Raw genomic sequence first — 22323 nt, 5'->3', positions numbered from 1 at the left:
TCTTAACCCATTACTTAACACGTAGCGCATTTGTCCAAGGGTAAGTTACCGCTCCTGGACAATTGCCCCGCAAATCCTTATCTGGGAATTTCCCAGAGGAATTCCCCAGTACATCATTGGAGTAGTCCTCCAAATCCGACGCTGGACAGCGAGGCAGTTAACAGGTTAATATTACAATGACACAGCTCTTCCTTGAGGCTTTTCGCTGCCTGGCTGACGCTCTGTAACTTCAAAAGCTGAAAAGGAAATCTTTTCGGGGCTGCACGGTGGCGCAGTGGGTTAGCCCTGCTGCCTCACGGCGCTGAGGACCCGGGTTCGGATCCCGGCTCTGGGTCACTATCCGTGTGGAGTTTGCACATTCTCCCCGTGTTTGCGTGGGTTTCGCCCCCACAACCCAAAAATGTGCAGAGTAGGTGGATTGGCCACGCTAAATTGCCCCTTAATTGGAAAAAATTATTTAAAAAAAAAAAGAAAAGGAAATCTTTTCATTCAGAGCTTCCATTTCCTGGCGGGGGCTGCAGGGCAATCCACATCAAACAACCTGCTCCGAAAACTCTGATCTCATTTTGACAGCTATGACAACTTCACAACATTCTAAAATAATCACTATTCTAAATCAAACAACCCACAACATTCTTCAAAAAAAAATAGATACAATTTGCCCTCTCTCCCCTCTGTTAACAGATCTTTGTTTTTTAAAATTCCCGTATCCTGATCTGAATCCGCATCTTCACCAATAACAAATCAGTTCTTCCCTGAGCCATAACCCTCTCTGTGTACCAGGTTTTATTAAAATCTGTCCATTATTGCAGACGGAAACCAAACAGGGATGAAAATATGACCACTTTTTAAGATCTGTGTATCTGAGCTCTTCCAACTCTTATTTTAAAGTGTTATCATTCCCTTAAATTTCAGTAAGACGCATGTGTGTTGAGATGTACTGTAAAACGAAGTCCCTTTAAACGGAAGCCAAACCCATTCTAGGGGCTGGTTTAGCTCACTGGGCTAAATCGCTGGCTTTGAAAGCAGACCAAGGCAGGCTAGCAGCACGGTTCGATTCCCGTACCAGCCTCCCCGAACAGGTGCCGGAATGTGGCAACTAGGGGCTTTTCACAGTAACTTAATTGAAGACTACTCGTGACAATAAACGATTTTCATTTTCTACTTACCATGGACTATTAAGTTCTTTACTTGTGCTTTCTAAATAACATACGAACAAGGTCATGCCCCTCGTGCCTGCTCCGCCATTTAATAAATCATGACTGATCTGATAGTGACCTCAAATCTGCCTCCCGCCCACCCCCGATAACCTAACACCTCCTTGCTTAACAAGAACCTATCCACCTCTCTCTTAAAAGTATTCAAAGACTCTGCTTCCACCGCCTTTAAAAAAAGTGAGCTCCAAATATTTTGTCTCATCTCTGTTTTAAATGGGCGATCCCTTATTTTTAAACAGTGACCCCTCGTTCTAGGTTCTTCTGTAAGAGAAAACATCCTCTAGACATTGATCCTATTAAGACCCGTCAGGATCTTCTGTTTCAATCTAGTCAGCTCTCACTTTTCTAAACTGCAGTAGACACAGCCCAGCATGTCCAACCTCTCCCCATAAGACAACCCACCCATCTTAGCTACAAGTCTGATAAACCTTCATTGAACTGCTTACAATGCATTTACATCCTTCCTTAAATAAGGTGACTGAGTGAGCTTTTATTTTTCGCAGTAATGTTTGATGCGGCACCTTATCAAATGCCTTCTGGAAATCTAAGAACAGTACATCTACAGGTTCCCCTTTATCCACAACACATATTACTTTCTCAAAGAACTCCAACAAGTTGGAAAAACATGACTTTCCTTTCACTAAACCATGTTGATGCTGCCTGATTACTTTGAGTTTATCTGATTACTTTGAGTTTATCTAAGTGCTCTGGTATAACCTCTTTAGGAATAGCTTTTAACATTTTCCCTCTGACAGATGTTAAGCTAACTGGTCTGTAGTTTTTAGCCTACTGTCTCTCTTACGTTTTGGATAATGGAGTTACATTTGGTATCTTCCAATCTAATGGGACCTTTCCCGAATCTAGGGAGTTTTGGAAAATTAAAACCAATGCATCAACTATCTCATTAACCACTTCTTTTTAAAAATATTTTTATTCAAGGCATTTAACACAGAATATCAGAAGAACAACACATCAACCCAATAAGCAACCACAACCCTCCTGACGCCCGACGCCAACACCCCACCATGTCCCACCTTCCCCATTTTACTCCCCTTACCCCCAAAAAACCCCAACCCCTTATCGACCCCTCAATTTTCCTTGACAAAATGGATGAGTGGTTTCCACCTCCAGGCGAACCCCTCTACTGACCCCCGCAGAGCAAACGTAACCTTCTCCAACATCAGGAATTCTGCTGGGTCGCTCACTTACATCCCCGCTTTCAGCGGCTCCGAGCCCCATCACCCAAGCAAATTCCATCTCCAAGCTATCTGGGAGGCAAAGGCCAATACATTGGGCAATCTACTCCACCCCCCTGGACCCCCAGATCTTCCAACACATGACATCACCACCTCCAGACTCGGAAACACCACCAAACCGAGAACCCCCCCAGAACCCTCTCGATCTTCGACACGGCCAGAACATGTGGATATGATTTGCAGGCCCCTCCGTGCACGGCCCACACCTATCCTCCACCCCAGCAAAGGAGCTGCTCGTCCTCACCACCATCATGTGGGCCCTATGCACCACTTTAAACTGTCATGTGAGAGTACCTTTAAGAAATAGGTGTTTATAAATGGGTGTGTATATAAGTATCTGTCGTGAGTACCTTTAAGAAATAGGTGTTTATAAATGGGTGTGTATATAAGTATCTGTCGTGAGTACCTTTAAGAAATGGGTGTTTACTACTGCAGTGATGTCAGAGTGGGTGGAGCTGGGCTGTCAGCTTTTTACTTTTGTTTTAGGCTGTTTGCTGCAGGGTGTGTTTTAGTTTCATTTTCAGAGCTGGATAGCTGCAGTCACAGCCAGAAGGTGTATTAGAGTCTCTCTCTCTGTAATCTAAAGACTGTAAATCGATCCTGGTGATTTAAAACTAATAACAGTTAACTGTATGTTTTAAAAAGGTTAACTCGAGTTCATAAAATAAACATTGTTTTGCTTTAAAAAGTACTTTTCCATTTCTGCTGTACCACACCTGTAGAGTGGGCCGTGTGCTCCCCATACCACAATCTATTGTGGGTCAGGTGAACTCCATGATACACTTTGGGGTTCTCTACACCCTGGCCCAGAACATCTGAATGAGGCTGAACCTCGTGCACGATGAGGATGCGTTCACTCTCTGGAAGGCTTCCACCCACGTCCCAGGCCACACCCAGCTCCTCCTCCCATTTGCGCTTAATATCCTCCCCCGGAGGACCCCCTCCATCAGTTCCTTATAAATATCCGACACATTCTACTCCCCTATTTCGTCCTCCGATAATAGCTTGTCCTGAAACCCCGGGAAGCACGGCATCTTTCTCCTCATTAAATCCCAAACCTGCAGGTTCCTTAAACCATCCCCCTTGGGAAACTCAGGCAATTCCTCCAGCCCCTATAAACAAGTCCCTGAAATACTCAATCCCCACCTGCTGCCGCCCCCCCCCCCCCCCCCCCCCCCCCCCCAGAACCTGGCGTCCAGCCCCGCCGGCACAAACGTAAGGTTGCCGCAGACCCTCCGACCCCAAGTGCTGCCGATACTGCCCCTCACACCGTTAAAGCTGACACCACCACTGGGCTCACGGAGAGCCAGGCCGGTGAGGACGGCAAAGGCGCCAACAACAAAGCCCCCAGACCGACCTCTTACCCCAGGGCCCATTTCCTCACCGTCGCAATATTTGCCGGCCAATAATATTTATCAAATTCAGCGAAAGCAACCCCCTCCTCTCCCATCCCCGTCCCCGTTCCAAATAAGTCCACCGCACTCGGGGGCCTCCCCACCCACAGAAATATCGAGTTCCGAGACAAGCACATTGACTTTCCGAAAAGAAAGGACTTGGGGACAAAGAAAGGGAGGATCTGAAACGCAAACAGAAACCCGGGCAGCACCGTCATTTTCACTGTCTGCACCCGCCCCAGCCAGTGACAGCGGCAAAACGCCCCACCTCCTAAAATCCTCCTTTATACCAGTCGAGCCAAGTTCAATCTACACAGTTGGGCCCAGCTCCGCGCCACCTGAATACCCAAGTCCCTGAAGCTCGTCCCCACCACCCTAAATGGCAACTCCCCAAATCTCCTTTCCTGCATTGATCGGGGTCACCTTGCTCTTTCCCATGCTCAATTTATATCCCAAAAACTGGCCAAATCCCCTCAAGATCTCCATAATCCCCCCCCCCCCCCCCCCAATGCTGCCCATGGGGTCCGGACTATATAGAACAGAGCACATACAGTGCAGAAGGAGGCCATTCAGCCCTCACTTCTACCCTATCCCTGTAACCCAATAACCCCTCCTAACCTTTTTTTGACACTAAGGGCAATTTATCACGGCCAATCCACCCAACCTGCACATCTTTGGACTGTGGTAGGAAACCGGAGCACCCGGAGGAAACCCACGCACACACGGGGAGGATGTGCAGACTCCGCACAGTGACCCAAGCCGGAATCGAACCTGGGACCCTGCCGCTGTGAAGCCACAGTGCTATCCACTTGTGCTACCGTGCTGCCCATGTTGAATTTATATCTCAAAAACTGGCCTAATTCCCGCAAGATCTCCATAATCCCCCCCCCCCCTCCCCCATGCTGCCCATCGGGTACGAATATATAATAAGCCATCCATATATAGCAAAATCTCGGCATGCCTCTCGGGGGCAGTGGGCACCCCTCCCTCAGCCCGCGGTGCAGCCCAAAATACCCCAAACTCACTCGATTCGTCCACACACTCGCCATCGGCGCCTTGTACAGCATCCGGACCAAATCCACAAACTCCTGCCCAAACCCGAACCTCCCCAACACCTCAAACGAATACACATACTCCACCCCATCAAAAGCCTTTTCCATGTTCCTCGCCACCACTACCTCTACCTCCTGCCTCTCCGAGGGTATCACAATCACATTAAGTAACGTCCGCACATTCGCCAACAACTTCCTTCCCTTCGCAACACCCACCTGATCCTCCCCAATCACCCCTGGCACACAGTCCTCAATCGCGATGCAAGGACCTTCGCCAACAGCTTGGCATCGACATTCTTGTTAACCAACACCCCCCACCCCCCCATCGTCTTCATATCCAGAAACGAGTGGAACCCCACCCATCCCTTCCTCAGCCTGGTCCGGCCTTCCACCTTCAGGGGCGTCTCCTGTACAAACACAACATCCATCTTCAGACTCCTCAAATGCGTGAACACGCGCGACCGTTTAACCATTCAGTTCGCTCACTCACTTTACTTCTTTGAACACCCTCTGGGAAGGCCCATCAGCACCCAGGGATTTGACAGCCCACAGCTCCCAATAACTCACTCCGCGCCACGTCTCTGGCAATCTTGGTTTTCTGTTTCTGTGATGCCCCGGGGGCCGGAGAAGGGTAGAGGTGAAGGGCTGAGGAAGGAATTGCTTCATTGGAGTTTTCTTGTTTTACTGACCTGCGCTGTAATGACAAGAATAAACAGAAGCAGCTTTGAATTAGTTTTGAATTGCTGTGATTCAATTTGTGGACCTCTTTTTTTTATCAAAAAACGTAACACTTGGGAAACAAAATGAATCGAAAATGATGAAGGATTTGTACAAATAACTTGCGTTTCTTCTCTCTCTCTCTCCGTCTTTCTTTCCTACCCTTTCCTTTCTTCCTGATTATTTGCACTCAGTCTTCGAAGTTTATGACCTAGAAATTCAGGTGAGCTATTGGGAGGCACAGTTGACCTCAGGGTTGGGGGGGTGGCGGGGGAGGAGGGGGGCAGTGGTCAGGGCAAAAGGGTTCACAGTTCAAGGGTCAAGGGTGGAGAGGCATAGAAAACATAGAGGCCATTCGGCCCTTCAAGCCAGCTCCGCCATTCATTATGATCATGGCTGATCATCCAACTCAATAGCCTAATCCCGCTTTTCTCCTCATCTCTGTCCCAAATAGTCTACCCCGTATCCTCAGACTGTCCCCCCTGGATCTGGACACACCTGCCATCGGGAACATTGGAGAGCATCCTGGAGTCCATGATCCAGGGTGGGGGCGGGGCAAGGCAGTTGTCAGAAGCAGCAGTCAAAACCTTTCATGTGAGATCGCGAGTAGCTCTCCTACATTCATAGAACATAGAACATAGAACAGTACAGCACAGAACAGGCCCTTCGGCCCTCAATGTTGTGCCAAGCCATGATCACCCAATTCAGTGAAGTTTCTTGGCGTTGTGGCACCCTTGGTTTCTTAAAATGGCTGCCAGAGCCTCAGAACAAGCCAAGGTTGACGCAGGGGACCTTGAGCGCATGTTGGGCCCTTTGCATATGCAAGAACGGGACTTAACATCTGCTTCAGGAGCAGGTAAGGACGCCCTTTCCTGAACCATGCTAATGGCCAGCGCTTGTTCGATGAGGAACACTGCTGGTTTCTTGCCCACCAACTGGGCCTCGATTTGGTAGACTGTGGAACGCCTGTAAAACGGTCACCTGCACTTGGCCCAATGTTTAAGGCCCTGACTTCACTCTGGTGAAATTAAAATTGTGCCGTCTGCTGGAGAAAAGCCCCGATTCTTATCATTACACCAGCTCCACGTTTGAGCCGGATGAGGTTTAACCACCTTATCGTCAGAAATAGCATTGTGTGGCTCTGCGCGAGACATGGGAGTCTTTTTAAATGCCCGAAACCGACTGCCATTTATTTAAAAATCCAGTCAGAGTTGCCCCGAGCAGCTATGGCAATCCGGCTCATCGTCCTCATGTGAATGGAAGGGGTCAAGGTCACAATGTACTTGGTGTCTGACAATCTCCGTCTCATTTCTGGTTGCTCTCCAGAGCAAGGTGGATTTGGGTGGGCTTAGTTGCTTCCCGGTGAATCGTTAGTTATGCGGATAGCTGCAAGCTGGTGCTCTGCAGTTTGACGGCCCTCGTTCTGTCAGCCTGACTAATGAGCCCTGCCGCTTTGGGGCCTGTGATGAATTAAGCCCCGGGTCCCACTGAGGAGAGCCAAGCTCATTCTTCACGGGTGGCTAACTCCCCTGCCTGTTTAGAAACACTCCCAGATAACTCCACATTTCACTGAGGACAAAGAAAACGTGACTAAATTCATGTTGGGTTATGTGGGGCTGTTTTAAAAAAAAAAAAAACGTGAATATCTGTCCTTATTTAATTGCAGGCTGGAGTAGAGCATAAGATTGACCTGCAGATTCAGCCAGCAGCTGACACACTTGGTAAGTCCATGTAAAGCATGAGAAATGGGAACTACATAATGATAAATTCTTTAACTCTGGCATTTATGCACCAGAATTATAATCCAGTACCATTTGACCTCTTGAGTGCAGGAAGTTTTTTCACCCGTCCAAACGTCCCTGCACTCGCGTTATCATTTATTCATGCGTCTTGTGGGTTTATCTTTTGGACTCGTGAGGCCCGTCGCCAGCATTTTAAAGCAAATCATTCTTCTCTGCCCTCTTTGTCAGCTATGGCCGTTTGCCGTCTTCTTGGGTCCGAAGGGTTGTGGGTTGAGGGCCCACTTTTGGGCACAAAATCCTGGCCGACGCTCCCAGGGATCCTCTGAGGGAATGCTGCATTGTGGGACTTTCTGGTGAGGGGCTCAATCAAGGTCCCATCTGCTCTCTTGGAGAGCCGGCAAGCACACGAGGGGCCAAATGGGCTCTTCCTGTGCGCGGCGGAACCAATCTATGATTCCGTGTGCAGGATTCCATGGAAACAGTTAAATCGCCAGAGTTGCTGCTTTTAAAATGGAGGATATCTGACTCTGGTCAGACATCCCCAGTTCTCGCACCTGACGCCATCTCAAAACTGTCAGCGTCCATTAGCAGGTGCAGAGCAGATTTTCAAAAATGGCCAAGTTAAAATCGGTTCCTGATGCAATTGTGTAGCATCGACGGTTGTGGTCGGAGCATCAGCTGTCCACATCATCGTTCTGGTCTCAACACAACTGGACATCGGAACACAGGAAATTAGGAAAAATCTTTCCTTTTTTAACTTTTAAAAATAAATTTAGTATACCCAGTTCATTTTTTCCAATTAGGGGGCAATTTAGCGTGGCCAATTTAAGGGCAGCACGGTAGCATTGTGGATAGCACAACTGCTTCACAGCTCCAGGGTCCCAGGTTCGATTCCGGCTTGGGTCACTGTCTGTGCGGAGTCTGCACATCCTCCCCGTGTCTGCGTGGGTTTCCTCCGGGTGCTCCGGTTTCCTCCCACAGTCCAATGATAGAACATAGAACATAGAACAGTACAGCACAGAACAGGCCCTTAAGCCCTCGATGTTGTGCCGAGCCATGATCACCCCACTCAAACCCACGTATCCACCCTATACCCGTAACCCAACAACCCCCCCTTAACCTTACTTTTATTAGGACACTACGGGCAATTTAGCATGGCCAATCCACCTAACCCGCACATCTTTGGACTGTGGGAGGAAACCGGAGCACCCGGAGGAAACCCACGCACACAGGGGGAGGACGTGCAGACTCCACACAGACAGTGACCCAGCCGGGAATCGAACCTGGGACCCTGGAGCTGTGAAGCATTTATGCTAACCACCATGCTACCCTGCTGCCCAAATGTGCCCAAACCTGATGTGCAGGTTAGGTGGATTGGCCATGATAAATTGCCCTTAGTGTCCAAAATTGCCCTTACTGTTGGGTGGGGTTACTGGGTTATGGGGATAGGGTGGAGGTGTTGACCTCGGGTAGGGTGCTCTTTCCAAGAGCCGGTGCAGACTCGATGGGCCGAGTGGCCTCCTTCTGCACTGTAAATTCTATGATAATCTGTGATTAATCTAGGACAAAGGTTCGGCACAACACCGTGGGCCGAAGGACCTGTTCTGTGCTGTATTTCTCTATGTTCTATGTTCTAATCCATGTAATCTGCACATCGTTTTGGGCTGTGGGGGCGAAACCCACGCAAACACGGCGAGAATGTGCAAACTCCACACGGACAGTGACCCAGAACCGGGATCGAACCTGGGATCTCGGTGCCCTGAGGCAGCAGGGCTAACCACTGCGCTGCCCCTTCCTTTTTTAACTTGACTTCATTTGTGGAAAGATCAAGTTCAATCTGGTAAAACGTGGCTTTTCTCTGTGGGCCCTGGCCTCGCCTAGGCGCCACCTATTCCCCTTTAGAAGTTGCTCACGGTTTTGGCTGTCGGTGAAGCTCTGACTGGACCGTTCCTCAAGCTTCTGCTTAAACACCGCAGCATCTTTCAATGCTCCCACTCCCGTTAACGGGGTATTGTTATTTTAATGTGTGCGGCGAGTTAAGATTGTCTGGCACTGCAGGTCTCAATAATAGCTGCATAATTACACAGAACATCCTTCCATCTCATTCCTCAAGTGCTCAGAGGGACGAGGCTGCAGTCCTAATGACAAAATTAATCCTTTGCAAATTACGTTGCAAATAACAGTGTTTGTGTTTTGCATATACTGAAACCTAACTAATCAAAACTGGTTCTTTTGGAAATTCAAATTGAGTTTCAAGCTGGTGCTTTGGTTTATTGGATTTTCAAATTGGCTCTCTAAGGAAAACAGGATCTGTCTGGTTATATATCAAGGACAGAGTTTTTTAAAAAATGTTTTTGTTCTCCATTTTCACATTTTCCTTCAAAATTTACACCCCACCCACAGACAGTAAATGGTAACAAATACAAAATCAATCCCCTTGACAACAACAACGATCCCATCCTCCCACCACCCCAAACAACGGCCCACCTGTCAATATATGCATCCAATAAAACAAACCCTCCCACCGTGGAAACAAAAAACAAAGGAGTGAAAGAAAAAAGGGTCCGGGACGGCCCATGGTCACCGTAGAGTCCACTCCCCCCCCCCCCCCCCCCCACTCAACGGTGTCCAACCTCAAAGACATGATACCCAAGAGTTGTAAACCCCCCCCCCCCCCCCACACCCCTCTCCAACTCCTCCCGCCCACTGCCTCTTGTAAAACTCCTCCCCCAACCTCGGTTCCTTCCCCCCAACTTTCCACCCCGGCGACCACTTGGACCCTGTTCTGCCAGGCTCCGATGGCCGCAGCCCCTCCCCCACCTCACTCCCATTCACTGGCCGGCTTAAACCGGCCAGCGTGGAGGCCCCCACCCGGGTCCTTTTCCCCCTTGCCCGGCCCTAGGAAAACCCAGAAATCCCCTTTTATCACACAAACCATGCATATCCACCGACACCCCAAAGAGCCCTCACTTCGAGTGAAAGTCCCATCACTACCCTTGTCCAAATATATACAACATTAGCTCCTTTTGCCCATACACCCGCACGCAGTGAAACAAAAAAAAAGAAGAAAATACAGTCATGAGGTTACATCGGCACATGGCCATTTCTCAATTCTGCCACAGTCCTTCTGCCTTCACAAACTCCTCCGCTGCTTCTGTCGTTCCAAAATAAAAGTCCTCGAGCTTGTACGTCACCCTCAGCTTCGCTGGATATACAATGCCGCACTGCACCTTGCGAATGTACAGTGCCCTCTTCACCCAAGTGAAAGCAGCCCACCTCCTCGCCAGCTCCACCGTAAAGTCCTGGTACACACGTATACCAGGGGCGGGATTATCCCCTACCCTGCAGGGCGGGGGGTCCCGGTGGGACGGAGTGCCGTGAACCACTCCGGCGTCGGGCCGCCCCAAAGGTGCGGCAGTCTCCACACCTTTAGGGGCCAAGCCTTAACATTGAGGGGCTAGGCCCGCGCCAGAGTAGTTGGTGCCCCGCCGGCCGACGAGAAAGGCCTTTGGTGCCATGCCAGCCGGGGCCGAAGGGACTTCGCGGCCTGCGGGACCTGCACGACAGCGGCGGGACTTCGGCCGATCGCGGGCCGGAGAATTGCCCGGGGGGGAGGGGGAGGGGGGGGGAGGGGGGGGGGGGGGGGGGGGGGCGCCGACAAACCACTACATTACTTTGAGAAGCATAATCATAGCAATGATCACCCTACTCAAACCCACGTATCCACCCTATACCCGTAACCCAACAACCCCCCTCCCCTCCCCTCCCCCCCCCCCCCCTCCCCTCCCCTCCCCTCCCCTCCCCTCCCCTCCCTCCTTAACCTTACTTTTTTTTTTAGGACACTACGGGCAATTTAGCATGGCCAATCCACCTAACCCACACCTCTTTGGACTGTGAGAGGAAACCGGAGCACCCGGAGGAAACCCACGCACACGCGGGGAGGACGTGCAGACTCCACACAGACAGTGACCCAGCCGGGAACCGAACCTGGGACCCTGGAGCTGTGAAGCATTTATGCTAACCACCATGCTACCGTGCTCCATAACCCTTCTGACGATTGAATGACCTTTTTGATTCCAATCCCATAAGAAAATGATGGAAAGGAAAAGACCGGCTCCATCGAACCAACCCTGTTCCCATTGCGATGCCTTTTAAACGTCCCACAACTTTCCCCGCGCACCAGCAGTCAGCTAATCGACCATCAGAGATCGTCCTGGAGACCGTACCACGATCCATTTAACTTGGGCTTCCACCTGGTTTTTTTTTCTGCATTCAGTAATATCTGTCACTGCCAGAAACTGCTCCAGCTGCCGTTTCTTAAGTAGTGTGCAACTTATTTCCTCAGGGAATTATCCTCTGGGAAAAGAAACACCTTCATCTGTCTTAGTTCCGCCCTTGTCTAACTATGCATGGACCTGGTCCTCCCTAACCTGTTTAAATTAAATGATCGGTCAATGTTGTCTTGTACGTTCAGAATCTGAATCCTCCATCAGATCTCCTCAGAGTCTATTATTTCTAAAGTAAAAATATGCAGCCTGTCTAAGTAAGGCCTTTCTTGCTTGGGATCCTTTTGAACCTTTCCCAAAGTCTCATGTGAGGGCAAACGTTTTATACGCCCTCCTCCTCTTTCAGATACCATGTCCTAAGAAGGTGTTGATGACCATGGACTGCCAAGGATTGGGCTATGGTTATGCTTCTCAAAGTAATGTAGTGGTTTGTCGTTGCCCTCTGCCACCTGGCGTCAGGTGTATTGGAAGGATTCACAGGGTGATAGTCAACCCTTGTCGCCACATTACGAGCAAACCTTCTGTGGCCATCAAGTCCTGGACCAGGGGCAGGGGACGCTACGCACTGCCCCACAGGACCACCCCCCTTGATAACCTACAGAATCACAGTGGTGATTTTCAAAGAGGATCTTCCTTCGATGTGATTTTTCTCCTTGAGGTCTTTGATCCACCAGCACCCCCCATATAAAAATGGTGCCTTCCATACTCTGCAATGTCCACCCACTGAATTGCTTGAAAAACATGTTTCAGTGGCTGTTAAAGTCTGACCTTTGACCTGTCGTCGTGTCCTTGACAGACGTTTGTCTGGATTTTGCAGTCAGCTGTAGAAGACGGGCTTGTCTTGGCGATCACCAATAGCATTGTGAGACAGGTCCCCAATCTCGGGCTGCCTATGGTCTCTAAGTTCTCTGGCCTCCTTGTGTGATTGACCAGTCCACAACCATTATTAATATTTCAAACGCTTGCTTATTAATTTCTTTTAATTTCAGTATACATTAAAGACTAGTCAAGAGATGGGAGAACTCTTTAAATAGGTTTCGTAATCATATTATCCATTGTTTGGACAGAATGAGGCCAGCATGAGAGATGATTATGTGCTAACCAGCTTAGTGTCGGCAGCTTTTAAGGCAATGCAATATTACTGAATAAATCCTTGGCTGCGTTTGGTAGCAATCTGAAAGAAATGGTAATTGAAGCTGAGCTTTCGAATGAGCCAAGATTTTCCTAATGAATGACAGGTCACAAGTAAATGACTGTCTCCATTAACAGTGGAACATTTATTAATCATGCTTCGGGTCAGCATTTCCCCAGAATAAAGGCTAGCATGGGTCTGGCTAGCTTTTAACTTCATTTGCACACAACTTAAATGAGGGTTCCTACAGACATACACCCATTGGAGAAAAGATAATTCTTGCTCCTCATTCCAGTCTCTCGTGGGATCAACTTTTCAAAGTATCAATAACTCTTTAGTGAAAGTGAAAATCGCTTATTGTCACGAGTAGGCTTCAAATGAAGTTACTGTGAAAAGCCCCTAGTCGCCACATTCCGGCGCCTGTTCGGGGAGACTGGTACGGGAATTGAACCGTGCTGCTGGTCTGCTTGGTCTGCTTTCAAAGCCAGCGATTTAGCCCTGTGCTAAACAACCCCTCGGCGTGATTGCTGAAAAACAGCAATCCAGTGGGTGGACATTGCAGAGTATGGAAGGCACCATTTTTATATGGGGGGGGGGGGGGGGGGTGCTGGTGGATCAAGGACTTCAAGAAGAAAACAGTTTGCACAAAATACATTTGTAGCTTTCTGATGAGACCATCAATTCACGCGACACGTGGTTAGAAGTGAACAGTAGTTTTAATCGTCTTACAACAGAGCCTGCCTGTGATGAGATGAACTCTAGATGAACTGGCAGGCAGGCTCCGACTGCCAAGCTTTATACACCCAGTGGGGGGGAGGAGTCATGGGCGGAGCCACGGGTGGAGCCCAGTACAAACTCCCATACATTCCTAGTACATCTCCCCCTAGGGGCAGAGCCGCGCAACTGCTTGTGTGCCGAGCTTACAGAGGCATGGTACAACATGTGTGATAACTGTGTGAATTATGCTATTATGATTCACCACACTTTCTAACTCTCGTCACCTTACAACAGTCTCATCCTGCTCTGGGCCATATTGCCCTTGGATGGTACAGCCCAGCTGTCAGCCATCTCACTGCGGCAACACCCGAGTATGTAAGCCTCTATGGATTTCCAACAATCCCTGTGTCACCAACACAAAAGCAGCTGCAAACAGTGCGTCCTCACTCAGAGGAGCCGTCTCAAATATAGTTAATTGCTGCCCAATGAAACCAAAGCAAACCGATAATTTCCATCCTTTGGGTGAGATTTAATTTTTTTAAAAAGACAAGAGTCCCATTTTGTGTGCGTTTAGCGGTGTGTTTCCTGATGCCTGCAGCGCCAACAACGACCCCGCTGTTAAACAGGACTCTGCTTCTTTTTCGGGCTTCAGCGAGGTAGGCCCCATCAAGGCCCCACTTAGACTCATTTCCTGCACTAATGAGCTCAGCTCACCAGTGCAGGAAGAGATCAGCGCGCCACCCCCACACCACTGCCCCCCCCCCCCCCACCACACCCCAACCCCCCCGCCCACCCAGCCTCCAGACACCTTCTCCAACGCCCCAATTTGCCAATTGCCCCAGATCGCGATGCCTCACAAGATCTCGTTAGATCTCACAAGGTGTGATGAGCGTCGTAAATCTTGCGAGAGGCCACTGACTCGGGCTGAACGAGGCCGGTAGAACACGCCCTTTATGTCTCGCATTGCCCGCAGGTCACGCAGGTCGAGTGTATTGAGTGCTGATGCACCATCAATTGCACGCGAGGCAATGTCAGGCTTTAATTAACTAGAACACAGCCTGGCGATCGTCTACAGTGGAAAGGAACGATCGTCAGGCTTCTGAGCATTTATACCTCGTTGATAGAGGCGTGGTTAACTCAGCCTCTCGGCCAATCGGTCGAGAGGCACATGACCGACCAGGGCCAATGGTAAGCCGACGTTCTGGCCCAATGGCAGACGGGTATGCAGATCATATCATCACATTCACCCCTTATGGAGAAGGAAGGCGGGGGCGGGGGGGGGGGGGGGGGGGGGGTGTGAACGAGACCCGGGGGGGGGGGGGGTGTGAACGAGACCCGGGGGGGGCGGGGGGGGGGGGGGGGGGGGGGGGGGGGAAGAACTGATGATATGAGTAGCCGTCGGGAGACATAACAATATTTACAAAAGGAAGTCCATGGGACCGTAGAACTCTAGATGGATTTGATCAGTCGTTTGGTGGTCCTTGACGTCCTGGCCGAGCGCCGTAGTGGAGGAGGTGTCGTCGGATCGGCTGATGGTCCTGCTGATGTCCTGGAGTCCGGGAGCGATAGACCTCGAGTAGTCTCCGTCACCTGAGCTGGCCGCGGAGACGCCATGGATGAGGGATGGGGAAGCTGAGTGGGGTGCTGGGGTGAAAAAGGGGAGGGGGGGTCTGTGGTGGGGGGGGGGCTGCACGCCGGCGGGTGCCAGGTCCCGGAGGGAGACCGTGTCCTGCCGACCGTCGGGGTACTCCACATACGCGTACTGCGGGTTAGCGTGGAGTAACTGGACCTGCTCCACCAACGGATCGGACTTGTGCACCCGCACATGCTTCCGGAGCAAGATGGGTCCGGGGGTGACCAGCCACGTCGGGAGAGGGGATCCGGAGGACGACTTCCTGGGGAAAACAAGAAGACGCTCATGAGGCGTCTGATTAGTTGCAGTACAGAGGAGTGAGCGGATAGAGTGCAGTGCATCGGGGAGCACCTCTTGCCATCGGGAAATAGGGAGATTTCTAGACCGGAGGGCCAGTAGTATGGTCTTCCAGATGGTACCATTCTCCCGCTCGACCTGTCCGTTACCCCGGGGGTTATAGCTGGTCGTCCTGCTAGAGGCGATGCCCCTGTCGAGCAGGAATTGACGCAGCTCGTCGCTCATAAATGAGGACCCCCGATCGCTGTGAATGTACGCGGGGTAGCCGAACAGTGAGAAGATGGAGAGTAGGGCCTTAATGACGGTCGATGTGGTCATGTCGGGACAGGGAATGGCGAAGGGGAAGCGGGAGTGTTCGTCGATAACCGCCAGGAAGTAAATGTTGCGGTTGTTAGAGGGAAGGGGCCCCTTGAAGTCAATGCTAAGACGTTCGAAGGGGCGGGATGCTTTGATCAGGTGTGCGCGCTCGGGGCGGTAGAAGTGCGGTTTGCACTCGGCGCAGATGTGGCAGTCACGGGTTACTGACCTGACTTCCTCGATGGAGTAGGGCAGGTTGCGGGCCTTAATGAAGTGGTGTAGGCGGGTCACCCCTGGATGGCAGAGGTCTGCGTGGAGGGAGCGGAGGCGGTCTATCTGCGCGCTGGCGCAGGTACCGCGGGACAGGGCATCAGGAGGCTCATTGAGCTTCCCAGGACGATACAAGATATCATAGTTGTACGTGGACAACTCGATCCGCCACCGTAAAATCTTGTCATTTTTGATCTTGCCCCTTTGTGCATTATCAAACATGAAGGCTACTGACCGTTGGTCTGTGAGGAGGGTAAACCTCCTGCCGGCCAAATAGTGCCTCCAATGTCGCACGGCTTCGACTATGGCCTGGGCTTCCTTTTCCACAGATGGGTGGCGGAGTTCGGAAGCCTGGAGGGTTCTGGAGAAGAAGGCCACGGGTCTGCCCGCTTGGTTCAGGGTGGCCGCCAGAGCTACTTCTGAAGCGTCGCTCTCGACCTGGAAGGGGAGGGCCTCGTCGATGGCACGCATCGTGGCCTTTGCAATGTCCGCTTTGATGCGGCTAAAGGCCTGGCAGGCCTCCGTCGACGGCGGGAAGGTCGTGGTTTGCATGAGGGGACGGGCCTTGTCCGCGTAGTTGGGAACCCATTGGGCGTAGTATGCGAAAAACCCTAGGCAGCGTCTGAGGGATTTGGGGGTATTGGGGAGAGGGAGTTCCATCAGGGGGCGCATGCGTTCGGGGTCGGGGCCTATCACTCCGTTACGCACTACGTAGCCGAGGATGGCTAGGCGGTCGGTGCTAAACACGCATTTATCCTTATTGTACGTGAGGTTAAGGAGTTTTGCGGTTTGGAGGAATTTCTGGAGGTTGGCGTCATGGTCCTGCTGGTCGTGGCCGCAGATGGTGACATTATCAAGGTACGGGAAGGTAGCCTGTAATCCGTACTTGTCGACCATTCGGTCCATCTCCCGTTGGAAGACCGAGACCCCATTCGTGACACCGAATGGAACCCTAAGGAAGTGGTAGAGGCGCCCGTCAGCCTCGAACGCGGTGTACAGTCGGTCACTCGCGCGGATGGGGAGCTGGTGGTAAGCGGACTTAAGGTCCACAGTGGAGAAGACCTTGTATGTCGCGATCTCGTTTACCATGGTAGAGATACGGGGGAGAGGATACGCGTCCAGTTGCGTAAACCGATTGATGGTTTGGCTATAATCGATGACCATCCGGTTTTTCTCCCCCGTCCGGACCACCAGCACTTGGGCTCGCCAGGGACTGTTGCTGGCCTCGATGACCCCTTCCGTCAGCAACCTCTGGACCTCGGACCTGATGAAGGATCGGTCCTGGGCGCTGTACCGTCTGCTCCGTGTGGCGACGGGTTTGCAATCGGGGGTGAGGTTAGCAAACAGGGAGGGAGGGTCCACTTTGAGGGACGCAAGGCTGCAGACAGTGAGGGGGGGTATAGGGCCGCCGAATTGAAAAGTCAAGCTCTGCAGGTTGCACTGGAAGTCCAGTCCTAGGAGTGCCGGTGCGCAAAGGTCAGGGAGGACAAGGAATTTATAATTTTTAAAAACCTTCCCTTGGACCGTGAGGTCCGCGATGCAGCACCCGGTGATGTGGACGGAGTGCGAACCTGAGGCTAAACCGATTTTGCGTGTTACGGGATGGACAGGGAGCGCGCAGCGTCTTACCGTGTCAGGGTGAACGAAGCTTTCCGTGCTCCCGGAGTCCAGCAGGCAGTCCGTCTTGTGGCCGTTGAGGTGGATCAGCGTAGTCGTTGTGGCGAGCGTGCGTGGATGAGACTGGTCGAGTTGAACGGCCGCGAGCCGTGGAGAAAATCCGTCGTCGCTGTCCGATTCCATGCTGGAGGGACCTTGCGTGGCAGATGTGGAAGTCGGTGGCCAGGATCCATATGTGGGGTGAACGGCCGCGAGCCGTGAAGAAAATCCGTTGTCGCTGTCCGATTCCATGCTGGAGGGACCTTGCGTGGCAGATGTGGAAGCCGGTGGCCAGGATCCATATGTGGGGTGAACGGCCGCGAGCCGTGAAGAAAATCCGTTGTCGCTGTCCGATTCCATGCTGGAGGGACCTTGCGTGGCAGATGTGGAAGCCGGTGGCCAGGATCCCCAGGTGAGGTCTGTTCCCCAAGATGGCGGCGCCCAGGACCCGCACGTGGGGTAGGGGCCCCAAGATGGCGGCGCCCAGGACCCGCACGTGGGGTCGGCACCCCAAGATGGCGGCGCCCAGGAAGCCCTCGTGGCCGCTGGAGGCGGAGCTAGCGTTCCCGGCGCTGTGAGCGGAGAGGCGCGCAGGCCGGCTCCAAGAGGTGAGTGACCGGCATCAGCTGTGGGGATGCGGGAGCCGGCTCCAGGAAGCCGGCTCCAGGACGCCGGCTAGGTGCATCAGCTGTGGGGATGCGGGAGCCGGCTCCAGGACGCCGGCTAGGTGCATCAGCTGTGGGGATGCGGAAGCCGGCTCCAGGACGCCGGCTAGGTGCATCAGCTGTGGGCGGAGGTAAGGCGCGCGGGCCGGGTGCGGGGGGCCGGGGGCGGGGGGGGAGCCGAGTCGCGCTGCGGGCAGGCAGGGACCGGGGGGCCCGGAGAGGCGAGCCGGTCGGGCGCCGGGGCCCGGGGGCGGGGGGGAGAAACGTGCGCGGCGGGCAGGCAGAGGCCTGGAGGGGCCGGGGAGGTACGCATGTCGGCCGGCGGGGCGCGAGTCGGGAGCAGCTGGGGCGGCCCTGGGGGAGAGAGGGAGGCACACAGGCCGTTTGCAGAGGCCTGGGGGAGGGGGGGAGAGTGCTGTGCAGCTTCCAGAAGCGCTGCAGCCAGCGTTTTGGCCTGGCAGACCGTGGAGTAGTGGCCCTTCTTCCCGCAGCTCTTACAGAGGGCGGAGCGGGCTGGGCAGCGCGAGCGAGGGTGCTTAGCGTACCCACAAAAGTAGCAGCGGGGCCCCGCGGATTTATCGGGGCGCCCCGCGGCACAAGCCTGAGGGAGGCCGGGAGCGGTGGGTAGCTGGTGGGAAGCGTGCCAGGAGGCGGCCTGGCCAGGGTCATAGGTGCGAGCGCTTTGATCTGCGACCTCCAGGGAGGCGGAGAGAGTCAGTGTCTCCGTTAAACTGAGTTCGTCTCTTTCCAGCATCCGCTGGCGGATCACGGGGGACAGCATCCCAGCCACGTAAGCGTCTCTGACGAGTTGCTCCATGTGCTCTGTAGCGGACACCGCTTCACAGGCGCAACCTCTCCCCAGGGCACAGAGGGCCCGGGCGTATTATAGATAGATAGATAGAGAAATACAGCACAGAACAGGCCCTTCGGCCCACGATGTTGCGCCGAACTTTTGTCCTAGGTTAATCATAGAATTTTGGACAATTTGTCATGGCCAATCCACCCAACCTGCACATCTTTGGACTGTGGGAGGAAACCGGAGTACCCGGAGGAAACCCACGCAGTCACGGGGAGGATGTGCAGACTCCACACAGACAGTGACCCAAGTCGAAATCGAACTTGGGACCCTGGAGCTGTGAAGCAATTGTGCTATCCACAATGCTACCGTGCTGCCCTTAAGAAGTTAACCTACACTCCCTTATTCTACCCTAATCCAAGTACCTATCCAATAGCCGTTTGAAGGTCCATAAATTTTCCGACTCAACTACTACCACAGGCAGTGCATTCCATGCCCCCACTACTCTCTGGGTAAAGAACCTACCTCTGACATCCCCTCTATATCTTCCACCATTTATCTTAAATTTATGTCCCCTTGTAATGGTGTGTTCCACCCGGGGAAAAAGTCTCTGACTATCTACTCTATCTATTCCCCTGATCATCTTATAAACCTCTATCAAGTCGCCCCTCATCCTTCTCCGTTCCAATGAGAAAAGGCCCAGCACCCTCAATCTTTCCTCGTATGACCTACTCTCCATTCCAGGCAACATCCTGGTAAATCTCCTCTGCACCTTTTCCAAAGCTTCCACATCCTTCCTAAAATGAGGTGACCAGAACTGCACACAGTACTCCAAATGTGGCCTGACCAAGGTTTTGTACAGCTGCATCATCACCTCACGGCTCTTAAATTCAATCCCTCTGCTAATGAACGCTAGCACACCATAGGCCTTCTTCACAGCTCTATCCACTTGAGTGGCAACTTTCAAAGAACAATGAACATAGACCCCAAGATCTCTCTGCTCCTCCACATTGCCAAGAACCCTACCATTAACCCTGTATTCCGCATTCAGATTTGTCCTTCCAAAATGGACAACCTCACACTTGTCAGGGTTAAACTCCATCTGCCACTTCTCAGCCCAGCTCTGCATTCTATCTATGTCTCTTTGAAGCCGACAACAGCCCTCCTCACTATCCACAACTCCACCAATCTTCGTATCATCTGCAAATTTACTGACCCACCCTTCAACTCCCTCATCCAAGTCGTTAATGAAAATCACAAACAGCAGAGGACCCAGAACTGATCCCTGCGGTACGCCACTGATAACTGGGCTCCAGGCTGAATATTTGCCATCCACCACAACTCTCTGTCTTCTATCGGTGAGCCAGTTTGTTATCCAACTGGCCAAATTTCCCACTATCCCATGCCTCCTTACTTTCTGCATAAGCCTACCATGGGGAACCTTATCAAATGCCTTACTAAAATCCATGTACACTACATCCACTGCTTTACCTTCATCCACATGCTTGGTCACCTCCTCAAAGAATTCAATAAGACTTGTAAGGCAAGACCTACCCCTCACAAATCCGTGCTGACTATCCCTAATCAAGCAATGCCTTTCCAGATGCTCAGAAATCCTATCCCTCAGTACCCTTTCCATTACTTTGCCTACCACCGAAGTAAGACTAACTGGCCTGTAATTCCCAGGGTTATCCCTATTCCCTTTTTTGAACAGGGGCACGACATTCGCCACTCTCCAATCCTCTGGTACCACCCCTGTTGACAGCGAGGACGAAAAGATCATTGCCAACGGCTCTGCAATTTCATTTCTTGCTTCCCATAGAATCCTTGGATATATCCCGTCAGGCCCGGGGGACTTGTCTATCCTCAAGTTTTTCAAAACGCGCAACACATCTTCCTTCCTGACAAGTATCTCCTCAAGCTTATCAGTCTGCTTCACGCTGTCCTCTCCAACAATATGGCCCCTCTCATTTGTAAATACTGAAGAAAAATACTTGTTCAAGACCTCTCCTATCTCTTCAGACTCAATACACAATCTCCCACTACTGTCCTTAATCGGACCTACTCTCACTCTAGTCATTCTCATATTTCTCACGTATGTGTAAAAGGCCTTGGGGTTTTCCTTGATCCTACCCGCCAAAGATTTTTCATGCCCTCTCTTAGTTCTCCTAATCCCTTTCTTCAGTTCCCTCCTGGCTATCTTGTATCCCTCCAGCGCCCTGTCTGAACCTTGTTTCTTCAGCCTTACATAAGTCTCCTTCTTCCTCTTAACAAGACATTCAACCTCTCTTGTCAACCATGGTTCCCTCACTCGACCATCTCTTCCCTGCCTGACAGGGACATACATATCAAAGACACGCAGTACCTGATCCTTGAACAAGTTCCACATTTCACTTGTGTCCTTCCCTGACAGCCTATGTTCCCAACTTCTGCACTTCAATTCTTGTCTGACAGCATTGTATTTACCCTTCCCCCAATTATAAACCTTGCCCTGTTGCTCGCACCTATCCCTCTCCATTACTAAAGTGAAAGTCACAGAATTGTGGTCACTACCTCCAAAATGCTCCCCCACTAACAAATCTATCACCTGCCCTGGTTCATTACCAAGTACTAAATCCAATATGGCCTCCCCTCTGGTCGGACAATCTACATACTGTGTTAGAAAAGCTTCCTGGACACACTGCACAAACACTACCCCATCCAAACTATTTGATCTAAAGAGTTTCCACTCAATGTTTGGGAAGTTGAAGTCGCCCATGACTACTACCCTGTGACTTCTGCATCTTTCCAGAATCTGTTTCCCAATCTGTTCCTCCACATCTCTGCTGCTATTGGGGGGCCTATAGAACACTCCCAACAAGGTGACTGCTCCTTTCCTATTTCTAACTTCAACCCATATTACCTCAGTAGGCAGATCCCCCTCGAACTGCCTTTCTGCAGCTGTTATACTATCTCTAATTAACAATGCCACCCCCCCCCCCCACCTCTTTTACCATCCTCCCTAATCTTGTTGAAACATCTATAACCAGGGACCTCCAACAACCATTTCTGCCCCTCTTCTATCCAAGTTTCCGTGATGGCCACCACATCGTAGTCCCAAGTACCGATCCATGCATTAAGTTCACCCACCTTATTCCTGATGCTTCTTGCATTAAAGTATACACACTTCAACCCATCTCCTTGCCTGCAAGTACTC

At 51.6% G+C, this 22323-nt stretch overlaps 1 protein-coding gene across 1 annotated transcript in view; it reads left to right on the top strand.

Moving 5' to 3' along the window:
• Positions 1 to 22323, top strand: part of comtd1 (catechol-O-methyltransferase domain containing 1) — a 50244-nt gene that overhangs the window by 15224 nt on the left and 12697 nt on the right. The window contains exon 5 of the mRNA XM_038782940.1: positions 7303 to 7357. Coding sequence (XP_038638868.1) covers positions 7303 to 7357 — 55 coding nt within the window. The remainder of the gene's footprint in view (positions 1 to 7302; positions 7358 to 22323) is intronic.

Source organism: Scyliorhinus canicula, chromosome 22, assembly GCF_902713615.1.
Source record: "Scyliorhinus canicula chromosome 22, sScyCan1.1, whole genome shotgun sequence".
NCBI classification, from domain to species: Eukaryota; Metazoa; Chordata; class Chondrichthyes; order Carcharhiniformes; family Scyliorhinidae; genus Scyliorhinus; species Scyliorhinus canicula.
Note: the sequence above shows the minus strand (reverse complement) of the source record. Positions and strands in the feature narration are given on the sequence as shown.